The sequence below is a fragment of the Podarcis cretensis genome (assembly GCF_951804945.1).
Source record: "Podarcis cretensis genome assembly, chromosome: 4".
In the NCBI taxonomy this organism is placed as follows: domain Eukaryota; kingdom Metazoa; phylum Chordata; class Lepidosauria; order Squamata; family Lacertidae; genus Podarcis; species Podarcis cretensis.
Window position 1 is genome coordinate 98,180,498 of NC_137173.1, and position 23,963 is coordinate 98,204,460.

The window sequence follows — 23,963 nt, forward strand, 5'->3', positions numbered from 1 at the left end:
ATAAATCTATGAAACCTTCTCAGCATATCTTGGGCTTCACTCTTACAAGCTTCACTCCTGGCTCAGATTTTCATAATACACCTCCTGTATGCCCCTATTATGCCCAGAAGTACACCTAGTTGAGACCACAGAGAAGAATTGCTCAGACTCTGGGATGTCAGGAAAGCTATGCAAATTCCAAGAGCTGTGTTGCAGGACCTACTGTGATGCTGCAAAGGATTCTGGGGCACATCTCTCAAGCTGGCCTCTTAGTCAATGAGTTCTTCGAACCATTGATTAGAACAGCCTTTGTCAACTTGGAGGGTACCAGGTTGATGAAGGTTGGATTAGAATCTCCTCCTTCAGGATCCTCACTACAACTTGGTGACCTATGCCTCATTTTTCGACATTGTTTGCAGACAACAGCAGGCAATTTGTGAGGAAATAGGGGAAGGGTAACTTTAGAAGAGAACTTGGCCTGAACGTAGGAGTGACACATTAACCAACAGAAGAATAAGATGAGGGATATATATTCTTCCTTAAGTTTCCTGATTTATTATACATCATATCACAACTTGCCCAAAGTCCATATGAGTCAGTGTTAGAACAAGGAAACTAATCCGTAGTTGCAATTTCTGGGACTTTGCCCCAAGTTGACCCGTAATGGATTATGAATAAGTTATTCTGTTCTTAGAACATATAGTTCCCATGTGTTTGCTCAATGTCAATGTGCTAATGAGAGCATTTATTTGCATAATTTGCTATTACGATGGTTCTACAAAGCTTACGTTCAATAACTTCCCCCAAACAGATAAAGATGATTCAGCCCATTCACTTATATTGCATACTTAAATCATACTGAATCAAAGTGCTCTCGTGAGAGCAAGTGACTCAAGGCACACTCATTTCTGATCAGTTTGTGACTCAGTATATTCTGTCTGCTTTGATGCAGCTCAATATATGCAAACTGTGGTGTGATAATCTGCTTGGCTTTGCAACTCTATGTGAGTATGGCTGCTTCAGGAAGCCACTGTCCTATTATAGGTTTGCAATGTCATAGCTGAAGTTGTCTGAACCATGTGGGAGTCCACATAACAATGAAACTTAACTTGCCATACACTTTCCTCATTTTCACACTTCAGATAAGGCCCAATTTGGCATCACCTTTGTGTTTTCATCTGAGTGGCAAGTGCACAATGAAGTGAAACATCATTGATTGCTGTTGCCCTGAAGAAGAAAATTTACACCTAGGTGCGGTTTTATTATTCATTCATTCATTTGTTGTATTTCTGAATCTCCCTTCCTACCAAGGAAGTTCAGAGTGATGTACAATAAAATAAGGTTAAGGACCCACTTGATGGTTAAGTCCAGTCAAAGGCGTCTATGGGGTTGTGGCGCTCATCTCGCTTTCAGGCCAAGGGAGCCAGTGTTTGTCCACAGACAGCTTTCCGAGTCATGTGGCCAGCATGACTAAACCACTTCTGGCACAATGGAACACCGTGATGGAAGCCGGAGCACACGGAAAATGGTTTACCTTCCCGCCACAGCAGTACCTATTTATCTACTTGCACTGGTATGCTTTCAAACTGCTAGGTTGGCAGAAGCTGGGACAGAGCAACAGGAGCTCACCCCGTCATGCAGATTCGAACTGCCGACCTTCCAAATGGCAAGCCCAAGAGGCTTAGTGGTTTAGACCACAGCGCCACCCGCTCTTACAATAAAAATAACACCATAAATAAATAACACAACACCATAAATAATGCAACAGTTACCAAGACAACTATAAAATACCTATGAGAATCAGAACCATCAAAACTGCTACTGTTAGGTATTAAAAACAACCTAACCTCACTTTATAAAAGCCTGAGTTTAAAAATTCTGCAGCTGACATCTAAGCATCAAGAAAACAAAGCTATCACAAAGGGGGTAACATTCCAAAGTTAGATTGCTACCACCAAGAAGACTCTATGGCACATTCCCCTACTGTGAATTTTCATAAGAAACACCATCTTAATAACTGAGTTGGCTGGTATTGGAGGAGGTATTGCGTATACTTGGCCCCGAGTCATTTGGGACCATATAGGCCATTACCAACATCTTGAACTGGTCCCAGTAGCACACAGTGCAGTGCAGTTAAAATACATTATACAAATTCTGGCTGCCCCAGTTTTCAGCATAGCAAGAAAATATGAAGATGTGAGTCCACATCACGGGGCTCAACTGAGTTCAACTGAGCTGGCTTGATGTCTCATTTGATACAGATATGATGATGATTAAATTTATTACCCACCCTTCATTCACAGGCCCCAGGGTAGGCTTCAACAGTTTACAATTCAGCATTAAAAGCAGAAATATCTAGCAGGCTATTCTTCTAATGTCCTCTCCTCTACCATGCCAGCCCAGTACTAGATGAACTGTTGCTGTTTTTGGGGACACCAGGACATGCTCAGCAGGTAGGGATTCTCGTCCCTATTCTTGACCCTTAGTAGTTATATTTTTTTTTCCAAGTGAATTTTTATTGTTTTCCTTATATATTCTTTTCCAACAAATTGTAATAGCACCATACATTCCCTTTGACTCTGCCGAGTCGCGACCCCCCTCCCTCCCCACAACTGGTATATTTATCCTCTTTCCATCACGCACATCATTCTCATATTAGTACTATTATACATTGGAGGTATTATGTCAATCCTGCTAGTGTCTTGACCTCTTTACAATTCTTCTTTAAATATTCAATAAATTTACTCCAGTTATTTTGGTATCTTTGATCTCCCTGGTCCCGGATCCTCCCTGACAGTTTGGCAAGTTCTGCATATTCTGTCAACTTCGCCTGCCACTCCTGAATAGTTGGTATATCTTGTACTTTCCATCTTTGGGCCAGAAGGGTCCTCGCGGCAGCTGTAGCATACATGAACAAATTTTGATCTTCCATTTTAATTTCTGTTCCTATTAAGCCTAATAGACACGCTTCCGGTCTTTTGGGGAAAGTATATCTAAATATTTTTTTGAGTTCATTATAAATTGATTCCCAAAATTTTTTTACCTTATCGCAGGTCCACCACATATGGAAATAGTCGCCATCTGCCTTTTTACATTTCCAACATTTTCTTTCTTTTTTCCTATACATTTTAGCTAATTTTACTGCGTCAAATGCCATCTATACATCATTTTTAGCAAGTTTTCCTTTAAACCCTTAGTAGTTATAACCTGAAGCGGCCTTTGTGTCCTCCATCAGGTCTCATGACAGACATTGCATCAATAGATGCCAAGTTTGAGGAACTTGACAAAATCCCTGCACTGAACTGGATACGATGAGCTTCTTGTACCAGAACTTGATTGTAACCTGGAAGCATTCTGAAACTGAAATAACTATTGTCGTTTAAACTCACCCAGGCGGCTTCCATGGGCTTTTGGAAATTCTGCTGTCCAGTCCCACATTTTTTCCACAGTGTAGCAGCTATGGATGCCCTATGCTCATGTAAAACTAGGACTCCATGGGGCCTGAGGGGGCCCGAGCCCCCTCAAAAATTCGTTTGGGGGGGCTCTGCCCCCCAATAATTTAAGAAAAACAAAGCCACTCCCGATCTAGAGAGGGGATGGGGTTGCGGGCTCTCGACCCATCAACAATCTCGCGGGGCTGGCGTCAGCCCCGCGAGAAGCGGGGATTCCCCCTAGCTCATTACTATTCACCGCCCACGGCGGCAGCCAATCGGCTGCCGCAAAGGGCGGGCCCTCACAGGTTCACTTAAGGTCGGGGCAGCCCGGGGCTTGCCCCTTTCGTTCCCCCAGCAGCAGCGGTTTTGAGGTCTTGGGCCCCCCCAATATTTTTTATAAGTCGGTATGGGCCCCCGCCCCCCCAATATTTTTTATAAGTCGGCGCCCCTGAACTAGGACATGAAATGTTATAACTTGCAAGCTTGAAACGGCCACACTATTCAAATTCTAGGAAAGGGGTTATTGTAATATTGCTTGGAATACAGTTTATTTCTTCACCCCTTCAATTTTGGGGTAATAGACACATGTGTGTAAATGCCTGGGCTGCATGTCTTGCGTTTTAAGGAGAAAGGGGGAATAAGAAAATACGTGTTTTTGACATGGAAAGAAGGGGGGGAGAATAGGCATGTGCAAATGTTAAATTGGTAATAAAATAATGTCTTGTGAATAAAATGAAAACCTTCTTAAACGAAAATGGAAATAAAAGATTGAGCCATGGTTCAGCATCTCCCAGGCCACCAGCGTAACATGGGAAGGGGCCAGAGAACTTTCCCGGGAGCACCCCACCTATCAACAAAGGAGAATCAGCAGCTGTTCCCACTCTTTGTCCCACTCCATACACAGAATGCCAATTCCCTGTTTGCATGTTCCCGCAGCGGTTATGTCAATTACAGTGATGTTTTCACATTAAATTAAAACACTTTTATTGTCCAAGTAATGTGTATTTTGGGCACAACCCAAAATGCAGTTAGTCACCTGCATAACTACTGGCTAAGTACTCTCGCCCCCCCCTCGCCAAGTGGATGGGAGCATAAATGGCATGAAAGATTTGCCTTTCAGATTTAATTTGGTCGTCGAGGTGGCCATGCACTTTAATTAGACTTTGTTGGGATTCCAGGTCAAGCTTGAAGTATAATCATTCCCCCCTCCCGCCCTTTCGCTGTATCAGGTTATGGGTGTGGTGAACAATCATTTAACAACAGTAATTAATGGGGAGTTCAGCATGTGGGCATGTTCAAGAGTTGTTTGGGGAAAATGTTAAATATTTGTATTAAAAATAGCTGATGAAAAATCACTAAGGTCTCCTTTGGGTTAGAGTCAAACCTGCAAATTATAGTTTATTACAGCTTACCCTCCGGCTGCCAACTATAACTATCTTTACCTAATCTTCAACTTTATCTGCTCAAAATGCATTGAAAAGTGGAGCTGAAGCCAATTTGGGGTGCAGTGTACTGGTGGTTCAAGGAGCCGGGGAATGCTAATTCCCATTTTGATTCAGCAAAACCAACAAAGGGGGTGGGTGGGAGCTAATTCTACACTCAACTAGTCCAATTTTCCCAGTGTGGTATTCTAAGCTTGCTGTTAAGAAAGCCCTGTGAGTTTTTACGTCGCCCTGACCTGGTGTGGGAGACTCATGGAAGAGGCGGCAGATATCCCACTAACAGTAGCTACAAAGGTGGATCCATAAGTAGCCGACCCTCTGTGGGTTGGAGCATGTCTGCCTGCCTGTCAGCCTCCTTAAATCGTATGACGCCAGGTTGATTGGTGCCCCTTGGGAAATGATGGGTCTTGCGTTTGGTGATGAATTTTAACAGCAACGAATGTTGGTCCTGTTGCAGAGGAACAATCAGCAGCACATGAAAAGCCATGGGCTTGCATTCAGTGGTGCTTAAATTTGGGGGGTGGGGTGGGGTGGGACAGTGCGGGAGGAGAAATTAAATGCAGTTCAAATTGAAAGGAGAACCAACCCAATTTGCACTTTCTAAAACAGCACGAGAAATAAAAGACACAGCTGTCCTGTGGAATTAGCAATTCTCCTAATATTATTTTTTTGGTGCAATTCTCCAGGCAGGCAAGGGGTTTGAAAAACACATATAATAGAGCAAAGTGTGCATAGAAATGCATATATCAGTGAAAATAGCATACAAAAATGTGTTTCATTAGCAGAAATTGCTCTGTAAAAATGTGTTTGTTAGGCAAAATTCAGAGAAAATTACACTAAAATGCTGATGGAGACTTTAGAAAATAGTAATTGCAGACTGGTGTGGAAATATGGAGAACTGAAGACTGGAGGACATAAAATGAACAGATCCCCCCCATCACTAGCTGTGGGGTAAACTCTTAATGAGAGAACATGTAAACATATAGGCCACAATCCAGCACAGATGCAAGCGCTCTGAATCCCATGTGTTGGAAACAAAAGCTCTGTTTTGGATTGTGGCCATGAAATTGGGGGAGTGGGGGTAGAGAGAGAACAAAAGGTGAGGAGGAGCTGTTGGTGCTCAAAAGTAGTAATTTATTATTGCATGGAAACTCTTCTTCAGGGGCAAAAGGTCGTGCACATATTCTTAGTGCAGTACGCCAGCTAAAACAGCTCACTCGGAGAATGTCCTTTCAAAAGGATTTCTACTGAAAAAGCATTGGGCAATTTATTTGTAATAATAAATTACTAGCTCTCAGCACTAGATTGAGATTCTGCCTCTCCTTTTGTTCTCTTGGTTTCTAATGCCACCCCTCCCTTTTTCCACCATGAAAACAAAACAAGACTTGCCAGACAAGATGAATCCTCTTCCCTAAATGTTGAGCTTGCTTAAGAGTCAGGCCTTTGTGCTCAAATTGGAAGAATCTGACTGCCCATCATTGAAACAGGATTAAAGGAGAAAGATGGACTGATCTAGATGGACTCTTTTTATGTTCGCAAGATACAAAATATGTAGATTATAGCAGTCTTCTCAAACCTGGTGCTTTTCAGATGTCTCCAGCTCCCATCATCTCTGAACATTGTCTAGGGCTGGTGGTAGTTTGAGTCCAACAACATCTGAAGATCACCAGGCTAGGTTAGATAGAAGGATGGGACATGGGGAGACCATGTGCTCAGAAAGAAACAAGACTCTACTACTGCCTTGCAGTGTTGTGTGCCAATTTAAGAGAAGCACTGGGATGCTTGACAAGCAAGAGGAACAGTGGTGACTTTCTTATTTTCCTTCCATGTATTGGCGAATGAAGGGAGAACGGGGCATGATCAGATGTTTCCCTAGCTTCATAACAGATTAGCAGGTCCTTGACAATTTCATTCCTAGCTTAAGAACAAGTGGGTGGGCAATTGGCATTTAAATAAATTAAGTCTACTCTTTGAGAGTAGAAAAGACTAAGGAGTAAACCCTACACAAATCCAGAGTGGAATCCTAAGATGGATGGTGCCTTGCATGCCTTTTCCGGCAACTCCTGTAGCCAAGCTGGTGCTAAACACATTGCTTTGCTTTCCTTTGGACCACATTAGTGAGGTCAAGAAGGGGTCTCATCTGGGCAGCCCAGGACCTTCAGACACACTGCCCAGGTTTGCATGCCAAGGAGTTCACTTGCTGCTAACACAGCAGTTTGACTTCACCCCTGGAGGCGCACTCCATTGTCTCTCAAGACAAACGGATGTCAGCAACAATTCCCAATGAACTGTGTTGATGCACTCATGTCCAGCTTGCAGGCTTTGCACAGGTCACTCTGAGCACAATGCTGGACTAGGTGGACCACTGGCCTCATCCAGCAGGTTCTTGTTATTTTCCGAATTAATAACTGTAGTTTAAACCTCTCAGATGACCTGTTTTCTTCATTTCCTTATAGACCTATGTCACTTCCTCTGTAGTTGCCAGATTTCTGGCTATGGACTGTCTTCCAAGTCAGAGGACATATATTGGTGTGTGGGTATGGGATTGCTAGCCAGCTGTTTGTGGCGAGAGTATGTCATACTGCATTTCAATGCATGCTGTCTTTAGCAATTGCCAGGCCATCTGTCGCTCGGTTCGTGCCCATATACCAGCTGCCAAATTCCTGGGGCCCAATAACATGACCATCTAGATATGAATAAAAATATTCCAACTGTCTGTTAGCATTTGGCATTTAACTTGAGGGTGGGATACACAGCGATGCCACAGCCTTCACTGTTGTTGCTGCGAACATGTGAACATTTCAATCTAGGATAACACTACTAAACCAGGTGAAACAGCTGTTCTTCCATTGCTTCAATTGGGCAATGCCAAGGATAGAAATCCTCTTGGCTACAAGCTCTGAAGAAATGTGGATTACCAAGTTGTTGCCAGCCCAGCTTCTTTGGGGTTTAAGCCAGAGGGTCATAGAATCATAGAATTGTAGGGTTGGAAGGGATCCTGAGGGTCATTTAGTCCAACCCCCTGCAACTAAAGTATCCATGACAGATGGCCATCCAACTTCTACTTAAAAACTGCCAATGAAGGAGAGTCCAGCAGCTCTTACTGTCAGAAAGTTCTTCCTGATGTTTAATCGGAATCTCCTTTCTTGTAACTTGAAGCCATTGGTTCAGGTCTCTAGAGCAGAAGAAAACAATCTCTCTCCATCTTCAATGTGACAGCCCTTAAGATATTAGAAAATGGCTATCCTCTCAGTCTCCTCTTTTCTGAGCTAAACATACCCAGCTCCTTCACCCGTTCCTAAGGCTTGTTTTCAAGACTCTTGGTCATCTTGGCTGCCCTCCTCTGCACATGTTCCAGCTTTTCAGTATCCAATCTTTTGGCTCCCAGAACTAGGCATAGTACTCCAGGTGTGGTCTGACCAAGACAGAACAGAGCCGGACAATTACTTCCTTTGACGTGGACATTATACTTCTGTTGAAGCAGCCTAGAAGAGCATTAGCCACTTTTTGTTGCTGCATCACACTGTGGACTCATGTTAAGCTTGTGGTCCACCAAGATCCCTAAATTCTTTTCACATATACTACTGGCTAGCCAGGTGAAAGGGGGGTTATTTGAGGGTGGGGCTTGTTGGATTGCTGTTGTTTTTATGTTGATTATGCATTTTGTGGTTTTATATTTTGATTTTATTCTGTGAACCGCAGGTATAGGGTGGTATATAAATTCAATTAATCATCATCATCAAGAAGCAACGGTAGGTCAGACCAGTACCCAAGCTTAAAAAAAAAGCCTTTGTTAGGGGCCAGGCGTAAAATGTGGCCAATTTCTGTAAAGCAGGCGTGGCTTGGACTACAACTCCCAGCATCCCTGGCCATTGGCTTTGCTGCCTGGGGCTGCTGGGAGTTGGAGTCCAATGACATCCAGCGGGCAGCAAGTTCCTTGGTATAAAGAATCTTCCTTGCTGGAATGACCAATTGCCTTTGGCCTGTGTTATGTAGTAGTGACAACAGACACCGTCACCACCCAGAAATTCCAGTTCAAGGCCATTGCAGGCTTGAATCCTGACACTTTAGAGACTTGATGATATCCGTTCCCGCAAGGTATGGCAGGTAAGTGATTTGCAATGTTGCATGAGCACCAAGTCTCTCTCGTTGATCTTCCTTTCCTAGACTAAGGTTGCCAAGGTTTCTGAACCCAGTATGACGATGCCTTTCCCCCTTGTCTCCTAGGAGAGAAACCTTACAAGTGCACCTGGGAGGGCTGCACCTGGAAGTTTGCCCGTTCAGACGAACTGACGAGGCACTACCGCAAACACACGGGAGTGAAGCCCTTCAAGTGCGCGGACTGTGATAGAAGCTTTTCTCGTTCGGATCACTTGGCGTTGCACCGCCGAAGGCACATGCTTGTCTGAAAAAGGCTACATTGTCCCCTCTCCCCACCAAAAAAAAAAAAAAAAAGGAAGTACCAAGAGCTGGGTCTCTTTTAACTACAGCAAATTCAGCAGGGCTGAATCCCATTTTGATGGCGTTAGCACAAAAGGGGGCGTTCCACGTTGTCCCATATACACAAAGAAGCAGGAAGTGTAGTGCCACTGTTCTGTCTCCCATCTGAAGTCGGCTTTCCAGCATGGGCAAAGTTATCACCTTCAGCTAGGAGATGATAGCCTGAATGCGACAAGAGTGGGCATTATTTTCTAACCCATGTCCTTTTAAAAGTATTTATGGCTTGTACCTTTTGTCACACTTTTTTTTTCCTGCTGAAGAATTACTGCTATCACAAAGACCGGATATCATAAACATTTGGAAAGAACAAGCCTCCTGGATCTCCTCTTCACCTGTTTCTCCTACCACCGCCTTTTTTTAAAGATTATTATCGAAACACGGCAGAATATCACCACGCCTGATTGTTGAGTGCTCAACAATCTACGAAGCCAGCTCTAGCCAATGGAAAGAGGAGGGATACAAATGTATCTCCTTGAAGCAAAAGGATTCCTCAGCACACTTATGCAATAAAGATGGCGGTATTTTACATATTTACCCCTCTGTCATCATGCCAGACTCTAGAAGCCACTATTTTTTTTAATCCTTATTTAAAGTAAATCTCTGTTTTTGTTAGAATCTATAAAACAGGCACCAGTAACATTTCAATGTGAAATAACCCTCTCTACATCTGTTTGCTTAATTTATAACAGGAAGAGACCATTAAAATGTAACATCCTGGCTGCACAGTAGAAAAAAAAAATTGACCCACCATCCCTAAACCAACACATTAACCCCCCTGCATATTGACTTGAAAGTGAGTAATGTCCAAACATACATGTACATTGCTTCACCTCTCATTTCTTCCCTAATCAGCAGGTGTCGACTCCTTAACTGAATGTGTGAACTGATTCCATTGCACAGCATTGCGGGATGGGATGGGATAAAACCTTTGGATCTGTACTGCTTGATCTGCAATGCTCATTCACACATGCAGGTCGAGTCGATTCTACAGCCACCATGCTGAATGCACATGTGTGAAGCAGCCTTCCGACTCGCTTGAAGAATTTACTTTCGGTGTAAATGTGCTTAGAGCTTCAGCCTCTAAGAATAGCTGTTTCTGAAAGGGAATTGAATACGTCAACATCAATGGCAGGAGTAGTCAGGAAAAAGCTACTTTAAGTAGATTTTGTGAGGTCTCCGAACACTTGCTGTTTCCTAAACATAGAACCTCAGTCCAGAAAATGTCGCTGTGTCTTATTAAAAGCAACGGCTAGTCGGGGTAAGTCTTCTGTTGGTTTTGGCAAAACTTAGTCATGACTAAGTTGTGCTGGGTTGAGGCAGAGTGGGTAGGCATTCCAAAAATGTCTGGAGAATGACTATCTGGAGCCAAATATCTGCTCCATGTATGTCAAAGAGCAGTTTTGACAGGTGGGATTCACTGATTCTAGTAACATTTTCTTCTGGAAGAAAGTAGCTCTCGTGGGCAGATTTTGCCTGAAAGTTCCCTGAGAAACTAAAGGCCAACAATCTCGCTCTCTTGCTCTGATGGTGTTGCTCAAATGATGGCAAGAACTTCCCCTAGCCCCTGTTTATAATAGATGAGACAGGCTGCAAAAACAAAACAAAAAAGGCAGAAATAAAATGAAGCGTTGAGCAGGACACAAAGCCTGACTTCTCTCAGACTGGCTTAAAATATTCTTAAAGATGATAATGATGGTTATTATTAATTTCATTTCTATACTGCTTTAAAAATTTTAAGAAAGAAAAAAATCAAAGCAGTTTACAACCTACATTAAACGGTCAGCGAAAACAATCCGGAATAAAACATTACTGGAGAAAGTTAAGTACATATTCAAGGCAATATGAATGGGAAACTAAAGTCTAGTCCTAAAGATTTCAAAATAAAACATTGCTAGATGAAGTCAAATGTAAGATGTGCAACAGAGAATAAAATATGGTAAGTATAGAACATACCGGATGCTGTTATTGATAACATACCAAGAAGCCTACAGTTGCCCCTATCACAGCAGCAATACATGCATTTAGTACCTGCCTCCTGATTTTTAGCCGAAAGGACCATCAGAAGTGGGCTTATCTGAATGGGAAATATGTGAATGGCTCTCATCACAGGACAGTAGAGGACAAATGGGACCACACTGTATGTCTCTTGTTTCGGAAGGGCTGGTATTAATTCCCTCACTGGCACACAGCTTAATAGTCTTTGGCTGGAGAAGTTTGGTAGTTTGGGGATAGGAACATGTGACTAGAAGGTGGATCAGCAGAATTGTAAATCATAATAAGCAAGCTTCTACAAATTGGCTTTCTAGGTAGCAGCCTATATGAAGAATTTAAATCTGACCATTAAAACAAAGGGAGATTCAGGGAGTTCCCTGGAGAGAACTATGCTTGCTCACTTATTTATAATGGCTTTCTTAAGAATTAGCCATACCACAGCTCTGGGTCACCTCAGATGTCTAAAATACTCAGCTGGCAATGGGATGTGTCATATATCCTAACATCTATGAGTTGTTTCTTGAGGATGAAATTATCACCAAAAGGAGAGAATCGAAGGACACAATCCACCAGCCCTACCCCTCACCCAAGCCCACAGAAATTGCACACATTTTATACAAGTGTGTGCAAGTTATACCAAGCAGGGTACAGACAGAGTGCAAGTTCCGTAGGTCTATCTGCAGGAGCCAGGCAAACCGAAACACTTCCAAGTTCCATGGGCTTCCATGAGAATTAAGCATGTACTTAACACCCCTATTCACATTAAGTAGGATTATAATTGTATTTGGATCATTCCCAAGAAGTCGCTCTTAGTGCAGGATAAATCAGCCAACCCTTCACTGATCATGCAGAGAACAAAATTCAGCATGACAAAATGTTCAGAGAATGGGGGGAATTCCTAGATGAGCCTCCCCACCCCTTCATTCAAAAAGCAGTTTTGACCTGAATATGACAAGAGATGGGCGATTTTTTGTATTTTAGCTTTTCCTAACTGATGCCTAAATAAAGATCAAGAGGTTCTCGTTGTGCAAAGGTGGTCTAATACATACTGGGGCTTCGCATTCCCTTCTATGAGAAGGGAGACCATTGATGTGGGCAACGATCTGAAAACGCTTCCCTCTGCGCTTGTGGAACTCTGGGTGGAGACAAAACAAATTTATCAACATTTGGCATAGCATTTAGCTAGGAATCTGCTAACTTAGCCTCATTGTGTCACACTGTGAAGGAGCTTCTGTTTATTCACGGCTTATAAATGGGAAGAGATTTTTTAAAAATGAAATTGGTCTGTTTTAGGCCACGTTAATCAGTAGGCAAGAGAACTGGCTTCCCTAAAGGAAGTGTGGAGAGGCTTTTGTTTTTAACACTACTGTTAAAGGTAGCTTGCCATCAAAGAAAAGGGTCCGTTAGGATTGAAGAAGTTACCTAGATGCATCTCTTCTCTGTTTATTTGTTTGTTAGAACAGAAAGGGGGAGGGTTCTCTCTCTTTTCCAAATATGCTGCAGTAATGCATTCTTCTCCTTAAAATTGTGCCATGTAAATGATACATGCAGAAGAGCTCCCCTGTTACGATGTTGAAGGTATTGTGCCCTGCCTAATGCAGCCATAGCCCACTCAAACTCATGCAGAAATCCATAGAATCCATATCAAGGTGGTTGGAATCTGACAATATTTTCACTAAACAGCAACCAGGTTGAATTTCCTTTCGGTGAATCCAATGCGGCCAAGTCTCGTTCTTCTGATAGAAGAATTGAAGCAACACTGAACCAGTAGAAACCAAACTGAAACAGAAAAGATTGCTTAAATATTGACTGATCAATACACTCACAGAGCCAAGGGTCTAATGCACATAGAAGAAGGGTCAATGTGATGTGGGTTCTTCTGTGCAGCACATCAGTTCACTCTTAGTCCCAATTCATGTACTCGTTTCCTCCTGATATTCATGGTGGAAGGGGGGATGTATGTGCCCACATTTGTGTGTATTGGGCACTACGCCCGGTGAGTGTGTGAACTGGCCTTTCGCTAGCACGACCTACATCATTTCCTGGCCAGCTTCACACCTGATGTTCTTTGGTTGTACACTGCAAGCATCCCACCTAAACCAGCCCAGCATATTATGAACACAGTGCGATGCAAATATGGCGACCCTGAGCATATCACCATCTCCTCCAACTCATTTGTTTGAAAAGATGTAGCAAGCGATCCCTTTTGAGAGCAGCCTTTTGCAATATGAGTTCACACACGGAATTCAGATGCAGTTGCTCCTTGTGTCCTCCTCTGTTGATTTTATTCACTTGGATGAAATCATCTTATTTAGATTAAGGTTGAGTGACTGGTGTTGCTAGAGACGCCAGATTGATACAGTGGTGCCCCGCAAGACGAATGCCTCGCAAGACGAAAAACTCGCTAGACGAAAGAGTTTTCCGTTTTTTGAGGTGCTTCGCAAGATGAATTTCCCTATGGGCTTCCTTCGCAAGACGAAACGTCTTGCGAGTTCTTGCGAGTTTGTTTCCTTTTTCTTTAAGCCGCTAAGCCGCTAATAGCCGCTAATAGCCGCTAAGCCGCTAATAGACGTGCTTCGCAAGACGAAAAAACCGCAAGATGAAGAGACTCGCGGAATGGATTAATTTTGTCTTGCGAGGCACCACTGTATTCCCATTTTGGGAGCTTTCCTTGTTGAGATTTATCCATTCAGGGGAAGTTCTTGTATGTCATTCCTTCCCAAAGCTGTATTGAAGCAAATATATCTTTGCAAATATATCTTTGTACGAGGGTGTCTTTGATAATCGATAAATTCTTGCACGATAAATAAAACTCATGAGCCCTTTCAGGATTTTTTTTTTGGGGGGGGGGAATGGAAATAAATACATCAAAATAAATATTAGTGTATAATTATATTTAAAACATTGATTTGTTTGCTCTTTTCACATAGAAAATGATGTTCGCTAAGCATAAGCAACCGTCAGTGCCCTTCTGCCCCCATGAACTTCCCTACATGTCCCCACACAAGTGCATATGGCTAATTGTGCGCATGTGTGTGATCTGAACTAAGATCTAGTATTGCTTTCAAGAATTTTAAAAAAAGAGACAGAGTTGGAAATAGCTTTTCTTTAGGCTAAAATAATTTTACCTTATTAGGAAACCAGCTTGTATTACTGTATTATGCCTTTGCCTGTGTTTTATAGATGAAGATGTATAAAGTTAAAACTGCTATATTTTCACAGTTTCATTTTTAAAAAAATATCCGTAACCGTGCAATGTGTACTCAATCAATCATGCCCATTGGTACTTTTAAATATGCTGACATTAAACCGATTGCAGTACCAACACAGTTTTTTAGTATGGACCTCAATTATATGGATACTGCTTCTTTACAACAAAGAAAGAAAGAAAGAAAATAGAATTGAAGGTATTTTACTGTACTTGTAACAGTTTCAATATTCTGTAATATATTATGTGATAGTGAAGAAGTATTTTCAAGCTCACAGTTTTTCACAGGATGTAAATAATTGAAATGAAGGATGGTTTTTGAAACAAGCTTTTAGTTGTCATCACCAAAAAAAAAAAAAATGTGCTCAGAAAATGCATTGTAAAGCTTTCATAATGCAATTAACAATTTTAAGAGGTGGGAAAGAATGTTCCAGTTTGTCAAAGCATGTTCCTGTTGTATCATGTACACTTGGCTTTGTATTACCTGAGGTTGTGTCACTAGACAGTGGAGTCACTTTGAATTTCTGCAAGCTAGAGTGGGGGGAAGCAAAATGAAATTACTAATGGCCAGAATCCAAATAACTGAGTTCCATTTGCCCAATGTGTTCCGTTTTGGGTTCCTCAACCAGCAGCCCCGCCATGCTGCATGCTAAACTACGTTTGAAACTGGCACGTGTATCACCAACACTCCGTAATATGGCATGGGAATATGGGTGGGGGTGGTCTACAGTTCAAAGAAAATAACTAAAAATAAGGTTGGTTTTTTTAAAAAAATACTGTACAAGCCCTTGGATATACTTAATGTCGTTCTTTGGAACTTGGCCTTCATCTGCAGGATTTTCTGATTATTCTTCCCAATAGTAACCATTTAAGCTTTTAGCAGGGAAAATGAATAATCTAGACTTTCAGACAGAGGGCACTTCACATCTTACTACTTTCAGTTAAGTGGAGTAACAGAAGCAGTCTGTTTACAGGGTGGCCAAATATGGATGTCTTCACTCTGGTGACGCCTGTTCGGAAGCCAATGCACATGATGGCTTCTAGTGCCCATAACTTGGCCAGAAAGAAAGATACGCTCCCTGCAATTAATACACTATATAGAGGAGCCTATTTTTCTACCCTGGAAAGCAGAAGTAGTAATGTGTGATGTGGCCTCTAGGGCCAATTAACGTGAGACTTGGATTTGCTGCGAGATAACAGCCCCTATTTTGTGATCAGCTCCCTGCTGGTGGCAGGGTGAAGATCTCGCATATAAGAAGGCATTATTTTTATTGTTTAATATGGTGGACTTTTCATTAATTGTTATTCTTCTGGTTTTCCTCCTGTAAACTCTTCAGAAGAATGCCTCTGCCCCGCGAAAAATGGCAGTCATTCTTACCTGATTCCAGCAGAATTTAACCTTTCAGATATATTTGTAGATCTAAAAAGATTCTGAGTCAGTTTGCACACTTAAGCAAGCATCCTAGGGCATCCCGGGTCTCATTATTCATCAAAAAAAAAAGGACATAAATCAATTTGCAGACAATCCCAAGCCCGAGGCATTTGGGTGCTGGGGGGAAGTTGTGAACCCAGTCCATTGCCTGCCACAGAAAATCCTTAACAGGTCAATGTCCAAAGTAAGAATATTATAATGATCAGATACTTTTTTGTAAGAATCTCTACAAATAAATCTCCAGAGGTGAAACAATTTGAAAAGTGCCTGTCTGTGAACATTAGGGAAGATGGGGGTGTTCCCTATTCTTTTTACATAGCAATAAACTGTAATTGAATTGTTATACAATTCTGGTTTCAATGGGGGGGGGGCGGGCAGGGAGGTTACACTGGGTTCATGCGAATGCAACACAGCGAATCACAAAGTGCCATTTGTCTACTCTCTTCAGTTTTCAATTTACCTATTCTGTCCAATGTCGATGGGATTTCCCATTGCCCAGGAGGAGGAAATAAATTTACAAGTGACTTAGAAAAAGTTCCATGGTAGCATCAAGTCAATCTGTTGTAGATGTATAGGATTTCTATTCTTTCCCAAATCCTGCCACCAATAGTTTTTGGAGTGTTGCCTAATAATTCCAACCATGGACGTCACTGCTAAAATGAAGTCCGTAAATTTTTTCTACTTCATGTCCAGCCACATATTTTACACCACATTGGCAGTTGATGTGCAGTCAGATTTTCCTTACTACTCAGTAAGCTGATGCAGGATGATCAAGCTGCTCAGGCTCCTTTGATTAAAAGTTGTGAGACTTAATGCCTGCCTTTTAACTCGCTGAACAATACCCTTTTTCTAACATTTCAGAAATAACCCTGGAACGGCAATAAATGTCACAGCGAGTGGGTCGGCAGGGCTTTTCAATTTTTAAAGAACTGGGTTTTGTCTTAGAACTAGCAAGAAGGTAATAGAATGCTCACTTGACAACTTTGAGAGGTACTGAAATAATTTTCAACAATCCCTGATTTATACTTTAGTCTTACAACAAATGATCAACGCAGGCTTTAAAAACACCCATTTTTAAAATATATTCGACTCATTGTTTAATTTATATTTGCCATGCAAAGCGTTTAATGATCACCCCTTAATTAATTTCAGCCTCTGATTTGTTTGCACGAACGAGGGTTAATCAGAGAGGGGGAGTAAATGAACACAAGCAAAGAGACTGAATCACTTGTAGCCCTCAGTTTTCTTCACTTTTCTCTCAGTATACAATAGCATTTCCCCTTTCCTGGAGGAATCAGCAGTGGAGGCAATTCAGAAATATAAGTACGTATACGTACTTGGAGGAATATTGCCCGGGATGTTCCCTTGCCCGGTCATTATTGAAATGTACGGGAAGACAAAGCAGATTGTGACCAGGAGAAAAAAAAGCTTGTGAAAGGGACATCTTACTTGTCCATAAATCTGAGTTAACAATCCTTGACCTTCCACTGGCTTGGAAACGAGTTCACAAGCCCTGTAACAGGCCCATCAGTCTGAACACAGCCTACCAGACCCCATTCCATGCTTGTTTTTTGCTGCCTGCATGAGACCTCGAAAACGGGACAGGGAAGTTAAGCACAGAGGTCATGACGTAGATAGCGGGTCACAAGTTGTGCAGGCCTGCCCTTTGACAGTTATACCCTGCGTGGTATAACTGAATTATTATTTCGCTGCTCCTCTCTTTAAAATAGGAATACTATCCAAAACACCCCTTTAAGGCATCTCTGCTGCTTGCTACCATGAGGAGGGGAGGCAAATGGTATTACCAATGACAGGCCAAAAGCATGTGTGGGGAATCTTTGGCCGGCCATATGTTGCTGTCCCATCAGCCCCAACAAGCATGACCGATGGCCAGGGACGAGGGGATTCGCCATTCATTGTTTCCCCACATATGCTTTAGATGTATTGTCTGGTCTAAAGAATCGTTCAAATGCTGGTCCATTTGTGTTTGCTGGTTCCTGTTGAAAGGGGAGGTCAACTGGTGCTTTGAGGATGAGGGGAAGAGGGCAGGTTGTTAACGAATGGCAGATCCTCGTGAAGCAATATCCTAGCGTTCATGCCCTCTCTGCAAACTAGAAGGGTAGCTTCATCCCAGGGTGTAGCAGTAGAGCAGTATTCAGTTCTCTTTCCTGATCGAATACGGCAGCCATTAGCCAGTGAGCCAAGTATCTATACACCCCAAAGTATTAAGTACACCAGTGCTAGTTCCTTAATTTTTTCTTCATTACCTTTCAAATGGTTTTAAGTGCAAACATGTTTTTTTTTCTCTTTCTTTTTATTTAAAGGCATTTACTTTCCCAGTAGTTTTCTTCTTGTGCGTTTAATATGCTACATAGCGGTTAAGCAACGCCTATGTTATCAGTTGGTTAATGATTATGTATGTGTTGTTCTTGTATTTATGTATAGTGTATGTATTGTAAATATACTCAGAGCTTTTCCTCTTCTTTACTGTAAAAGGGTGGTTTCTTTTTCTTGTTCCGTTCGCCCGATGATCATTGTGAAGGGAGTTCCCCCTAAAGAAACCCCATCAGAGGACAATTACTTCATGAACAAGTGTTAACGTTTTTAATGTTGTCTCAGACATATTTCTGTTGGTGCATTGCTTTTATGTATTCAACTTTCCTATGAATTGAGCTGTGAATTGAAATAGAGTTTAAACCTTTAAATGTATGCATTGGTATAAATATCTGAGTGGAGGCATGAAGGATAAATAAAGCATTTTGTATGGAACAACCCCCACCCCAACCCCTTATTATTACTCTGGAGTACTCTGGACTTACTCGATATAGAAGTTTTTGTCACAAAACCTTTACCACAAATAGGGTGGAGTTCTTTTGTTTTTTTAAAATAGATTTTCTTCTTTGAAGAAACAAGTGTGTGTGGTTTTGGATCTTGGTGGTTGTGGAGATTGTACATCATTGTTACGCACTGAGATATAAAAGGGAGAAAGTTTCCATTAGGCCAAAAATCTACTGCTGTGACTCTTGGCTCCCTGGTGCCCCAAGCCCACTGTTCCAAGTGGCCCAGTCTTTGAACTACCATTTAAATTCTTGCAATCCCCCTGACATAACAACGCTGTGAAACACTGTGGAAAAGTTAACTGGAAACCTCCACTGCGGACAGCCATTTAGGCCTGGCACAGTGACACAGAGCAACGTTACATCAGGGGCATTGTGGGAAATATAAACACTGGCTCATAGTTGCCAACAGCTATGTCTGTAATGTGAGACCCACAAGTGCAGGAAGCAGCCCCACAGAGAGCAATCTGCTGGTGGGCATCTCAAACATATAGACGGACCTGGTTCCAATGTTGTGCATGAAAAGACTCCACAAACACAAACCAGCAATAACCACAACAACATTTACATTAAAGCCAGCATAAAACAGAACATAGAAAACATCTAAAACACATTCCTATTTTTAAAAGGCAGAGTTAAAACAACCCACCCACCAAAAAAGGCTACAGATAACTAAAAACCAAAAACGGGCCAGAAAAGAAATGTTTTAGCCTGGCACCTAAATATATGTAATAATGGTGCCAAGTGAGCCTTCCTGGGGAGAGCGTTCTGCAAGTAGGGACCCACCACTGAAAAGGCCCAGTCTCATGTTGCTGCCCTCTGGAACTCTCATGGAGGAGGCACACAAAGAAGGGCCTCAGAGAATGATCTCAGGGTTCAGGTTGGGGAGAGGCAGTTCTTGAGGTACAGTGGTACTTCTGGTTACGAACTTAATTCATTCCGGAGCTCCATTCTTAACCCAAAACTGTTCTTAACCTGAGGCACGCTTTCCCTAATGGGGCCTCCTGCTGCCGCCGCGCCGCCAGCGTGCAATTTCCATTCTCATCCTGGGGCAAAGTTTGCAACCCGGACCAACTACTTCCGGGTTAGTGGAGTTTATAACATGAAGCATTTGTAACCCGAAGTGTTTGTAACCCGAGGTACCACTGTGTTTGATTCCTAAGCCACATAAGGCTTCATAGATCAAAACCAGCACTTTGAAGTGGGTCTGGAAACTAATTGGTAGCCAGTACAGTTGGGCCAGAATTGGTGCTACGTACTCAAACCGTCTTGCCCCAGTGAGCAACCTGACCACCAAATTCTGTGCTAGCTACAGGTTCCAAACCATCTCCAAAGGAAGCCCCACATATAATGCATTGCAGTAATCTAACCTAGGAGTTACCAGAGCATAGACAACAGAAGACAGGTCATCCTGTCCAGATAGAATCATAGAATCATAGAGTTGGAAGAGACCACAAGGGCCATCGAGTCCAACCCCCTGCCAAGCAGGAAACACCATCAGAGCACTCCTGACATATGGTTGTCAAGCCTCTGCTTAAAGACCTCCAAAGAAGGAGAATCCACCACACTCCTTGGCCGCAAATTCCACTGTCGAACAGCTCTTACTGTCAGGAAGTTCTTCCTAATGTTTAGGTGGAATCTTCTTTCTTGTAGTTTGGATCCATTGCTCCGTGTCCGCTTCTCTGGAGCAGCAGAAAACAACCTTTCTCCCTCCTCTATGTGACATCCTTTTATATATTTGAACATGGCTATCATATCACCCCTTAACCTCCTCTTCTCCAGGCTAAACATGCCCAGCTCCCTTAGCTGTTCCTCATAAGGCATTGTTTCCAGGCCTTTGACCATTTTGGTTGCCCTCCTCTGGACATGTTCCGGTTTGTCAGTGTCCTTCTTGAACTGTGGTGCCCAGAACTGGACACAGTACTCCAGGTGAGGTCTGACCAGAGCAGAATACAGTGGCACTATTACTTCCCTTGATCTAGATGCTATACTCCTATTGATGCAGCCCAGAATTGCATTGGCTTTTTTAGCTGCCGCGTCACACTGTTGGCTCATGTCAAGTTTGTGGTCAACCAAGACTCCTAGATCCTTTTCACATGTACTGCTCTCAAGCCAAGTGTCACCCATCTTGTATTTGTGCCTCTCATTTTTTTTGCCCAAGTGCAATACTTTACATTTCTCCCTGTTAAAATTCATCTTGTTTGTTTTGGCCCAGTTCTCTAATCTGTCAAGGTCGTTTTGAAGTGTGATCCTGTCCTCTGGGGTGTTAGCCACCCATCCCAGTTTGGTGTCATCTGCAAATTTGATCAGGATGCCCTTGAGTCCATCATCCAAGTCATTGATAAAGATGTTGAATAAGACCGGGCCCAAGACAGAACCCTGTGGCACCCCACTGGTCACTCTTTAGCAGGACCACCAGCTGAAGCTTCTTAATGCCAAGCCATAGTTTATGTGTGGACTCGCTCTTTGCATCTTCCAGAATGGATGTTGGTGAATACCTTCCACCCCAAGAAGCGCACTGGAGACTGAAAGACGGAGAAGATACTGGGGGAGGGGGAGGTTGCTGAGGGAGACCATTTTCAAGGATATTCTACGCAGCTCTATTCATACAAGGGGGAGAATGGGAAAGCCCTGTATGAAACAGCTTTCTCCTCTGCTACTGCAGTCTTGCCTTCTTTCTGGAAAATGTCTCCACACTGTTCAGAAGATGGATCACACTTATCTGATCTGACGCTTCCCAACTGACACTCGGCCGCTCAGCCTGGCGCCTGTCTCATCACCACTGACCGCTAGACCCTTATAGAGCCTCCGGCAACTTTCGACTGTTTAGGTAAGGATTCATGTAAGTGCAGGGGCATTCCTCAATGCCTTGCTTATTTCCCCTGAATTCTGATAAATTCCACTGGCATTACTGTTTGCAGGCAAGCTACACAAGATCTGAATGAACCACCTAGCAGTAGAAAAACTCCATACTTTAGGAGGACAGTGGTGGTTTCCCTGCTCATCGTTCTCTCCCTTCGGTGAATATACCCAGCTATTGTCCACCAATAATGAATTTTGCTATTCCAGGTTTATAGCGTATAACAGGGGTACCCAAACTAAGGCCTGCAGGCCAGATAAGGCCTGAGGGACTCATTTATCCGGCCCACAGTCACCCCCGCCACCCTCTGCCGCTGCCCACACTTCCAGGTCGGAGGAACATCGGAAATAGCTTGTGCGCATGCACAAACGTTCTTTCCGGTGCATATCCGGGTCGGAGAAGGCCCATGCACATGCGCACAAACTATTTCCAGTGCTCCTCCGACCCGGAAGTGTGCAGGAAATAGTGTGTGTGCACACGTATGGGCACGCGTTCCCCAGCCCTCCAGCCCACCGTGCAATCGGCGCTGGAGACACTGGCCCAAGGTGTGGTAAGTTTGCTGGCCCCTGCCTTATAACATCAGTGCACATGGTGCACTGCACATGGTGCAACTCCACACCATAAGCAGAGCTGACGATCTAGTATCTGAGAAGAAGGAACAGCAATGGGATGGGAAGAAAAAGCACATGGCCAAGGAGTCTTCTTCCACTGCGTTGCACTTTCACCTTATAAAAGAGGCACACTCTTAATCTATCTTAGGGAAGGCCCCAGCTCTGGTACAGCATCTGGTTTGAATGCAGAGGGCCCCGTGTTCAGTCCATGGTATCTCTAGGGAGGGCTGGGAGGGAATCCTGCCTAAGTCCCTGGGAGTGGTGGTTGAGCTAGATGGGCCAATGGTCTGACTCTGTGTCCCTGAATCCGCACAGGAAGCTGCAAATACCCAAGGCAAGCTGGGGTATATACAGAAATGATGGTAGCACATCCACTGTTCCAAGAATTCCTTCTGCAAGGATCAGAGGTAAATATTTCAAACAAAATAAAAACTTTAAGCAGGTGCCTTTACTGTATTGCTTTTGTACCTGGTTAAAAACATTTTTGTTTAGGCAAGCCTAGACATTTAATTTTAACATGCACTTTTCTTTTATTTATTTTTAAAGAAGCCCTGATGATTTTACTTATATTTTGAGAAACCTTAGATCAACTGGTTTTTAAAGTTTGATTTTATTGGTATTTTTAAGTGAATGTTTTGTGTTGTTTTATGGAGGCACTTAGAGGTTCTGATGATTATGTGGTACATAAATCCCGTTCAACAGAATGTATACAAATTATGTGTGTAGCAAAGCAAATTTCTTCTTGAAAGGTACGAGATGTGAATGCCAGCCAGATTTTTCAAAGCTGCCTGCATACATGGCTGTATGCCCAAGTTTGGCCAGCCCATGATCCTGTTTAATCTCCCTGTTGTCGTCACTATCAGAGTGATTATAAAAGCAATTTTAACGCATGGGCCTAACTCAGTGGCTTATTGCTGATAATTTGCAGCCCAGTGCAGTGTGTAAGCTGCATCCTGCAAACCACCTTGGGTGGCAAATACCTGAAGGGCAGAATAAAAATGCCATGCCGCCAAAATGGGCTCTCTGTGGGTTTAATCTATTATGCCTGTTTCACAGAAGTGAAATCATCACTTGATCATGCGATGGCTCTCAATGGATGAGGCAGGCCTTCCTTTCCACATTTCTTCCAAGGAATTCACAGCAGCTTATATATAGCCCCAGGCGTCTCCTATCCAGACAGACTACAGGACCAGTCTGAAGACTGCTTCACGACAGCAATAGAACTGTGTCATGTGCCCTCAAGCCATTCTCTGTGCCATTTAACAGATGCGTAGGAGAGGTTTGATTTGTGTAGGTGAGTGTGATTCGAAACCAGAGCTTAATCAACCAGGAGTGTGGTGTTTTTTAAAGCGGCAGTATACAAGGGATGTAGTTCATGGCAATAGGAGAGGTATTTAATGCACATGTAGAAAGCACATGACTGCATGTGCTTGCCATAGGAATCTGCTTGTCCACTGTGGGTTTACAAGATGCTCTTCTGTTCTAATGTGTGAAGCACCAAACATTATCTCCCATATACAGTGGTACCTCGGGTTACATACGCTTCAGGTTACATACACTTCAGGTTACACACTCCGCTAACCCAGAAATAGTGCTTCAGGTTAAGAGCTTTGCTTCAGTATAAGAACAGAAATCGGGCTCCAGCGGCGTGGCAGCAGCAGGAGGCCC

At 42.9% G+C, this 23,963-nt stretch overlaps 1 protein-coding gene across 4 annotated transcripts in view; it reads left to right on the forward strand.

Moving 5' to 3' along the window:
• KLF12 (KLF transcription factor 12) overlaps positions 1 to 18,759 on the forward strand; it is a 235,750-nt gene extending 216,991 nt beyond the window's left edge. For all 4 annotated transcript variants that reach the window (XM_079972930.1, XM_079972933.1, XM_079972931.1 and 1 more), the window contains one exon: positions 9,083 to 18,759. In XM_079972930.1, the coding sequence (XP_079829056.1) occupies positions 9,083 to 9,264 (182 nt within the window). In that variant the 3' untranslated portion in view covers positions 9,265 to 18,759. The remainder of the gene's footprint in view (positions 1 to 9,082) is intronic.
• Positions 18,760 to 23,963: the final 5,204 nt, after the last annotated feature.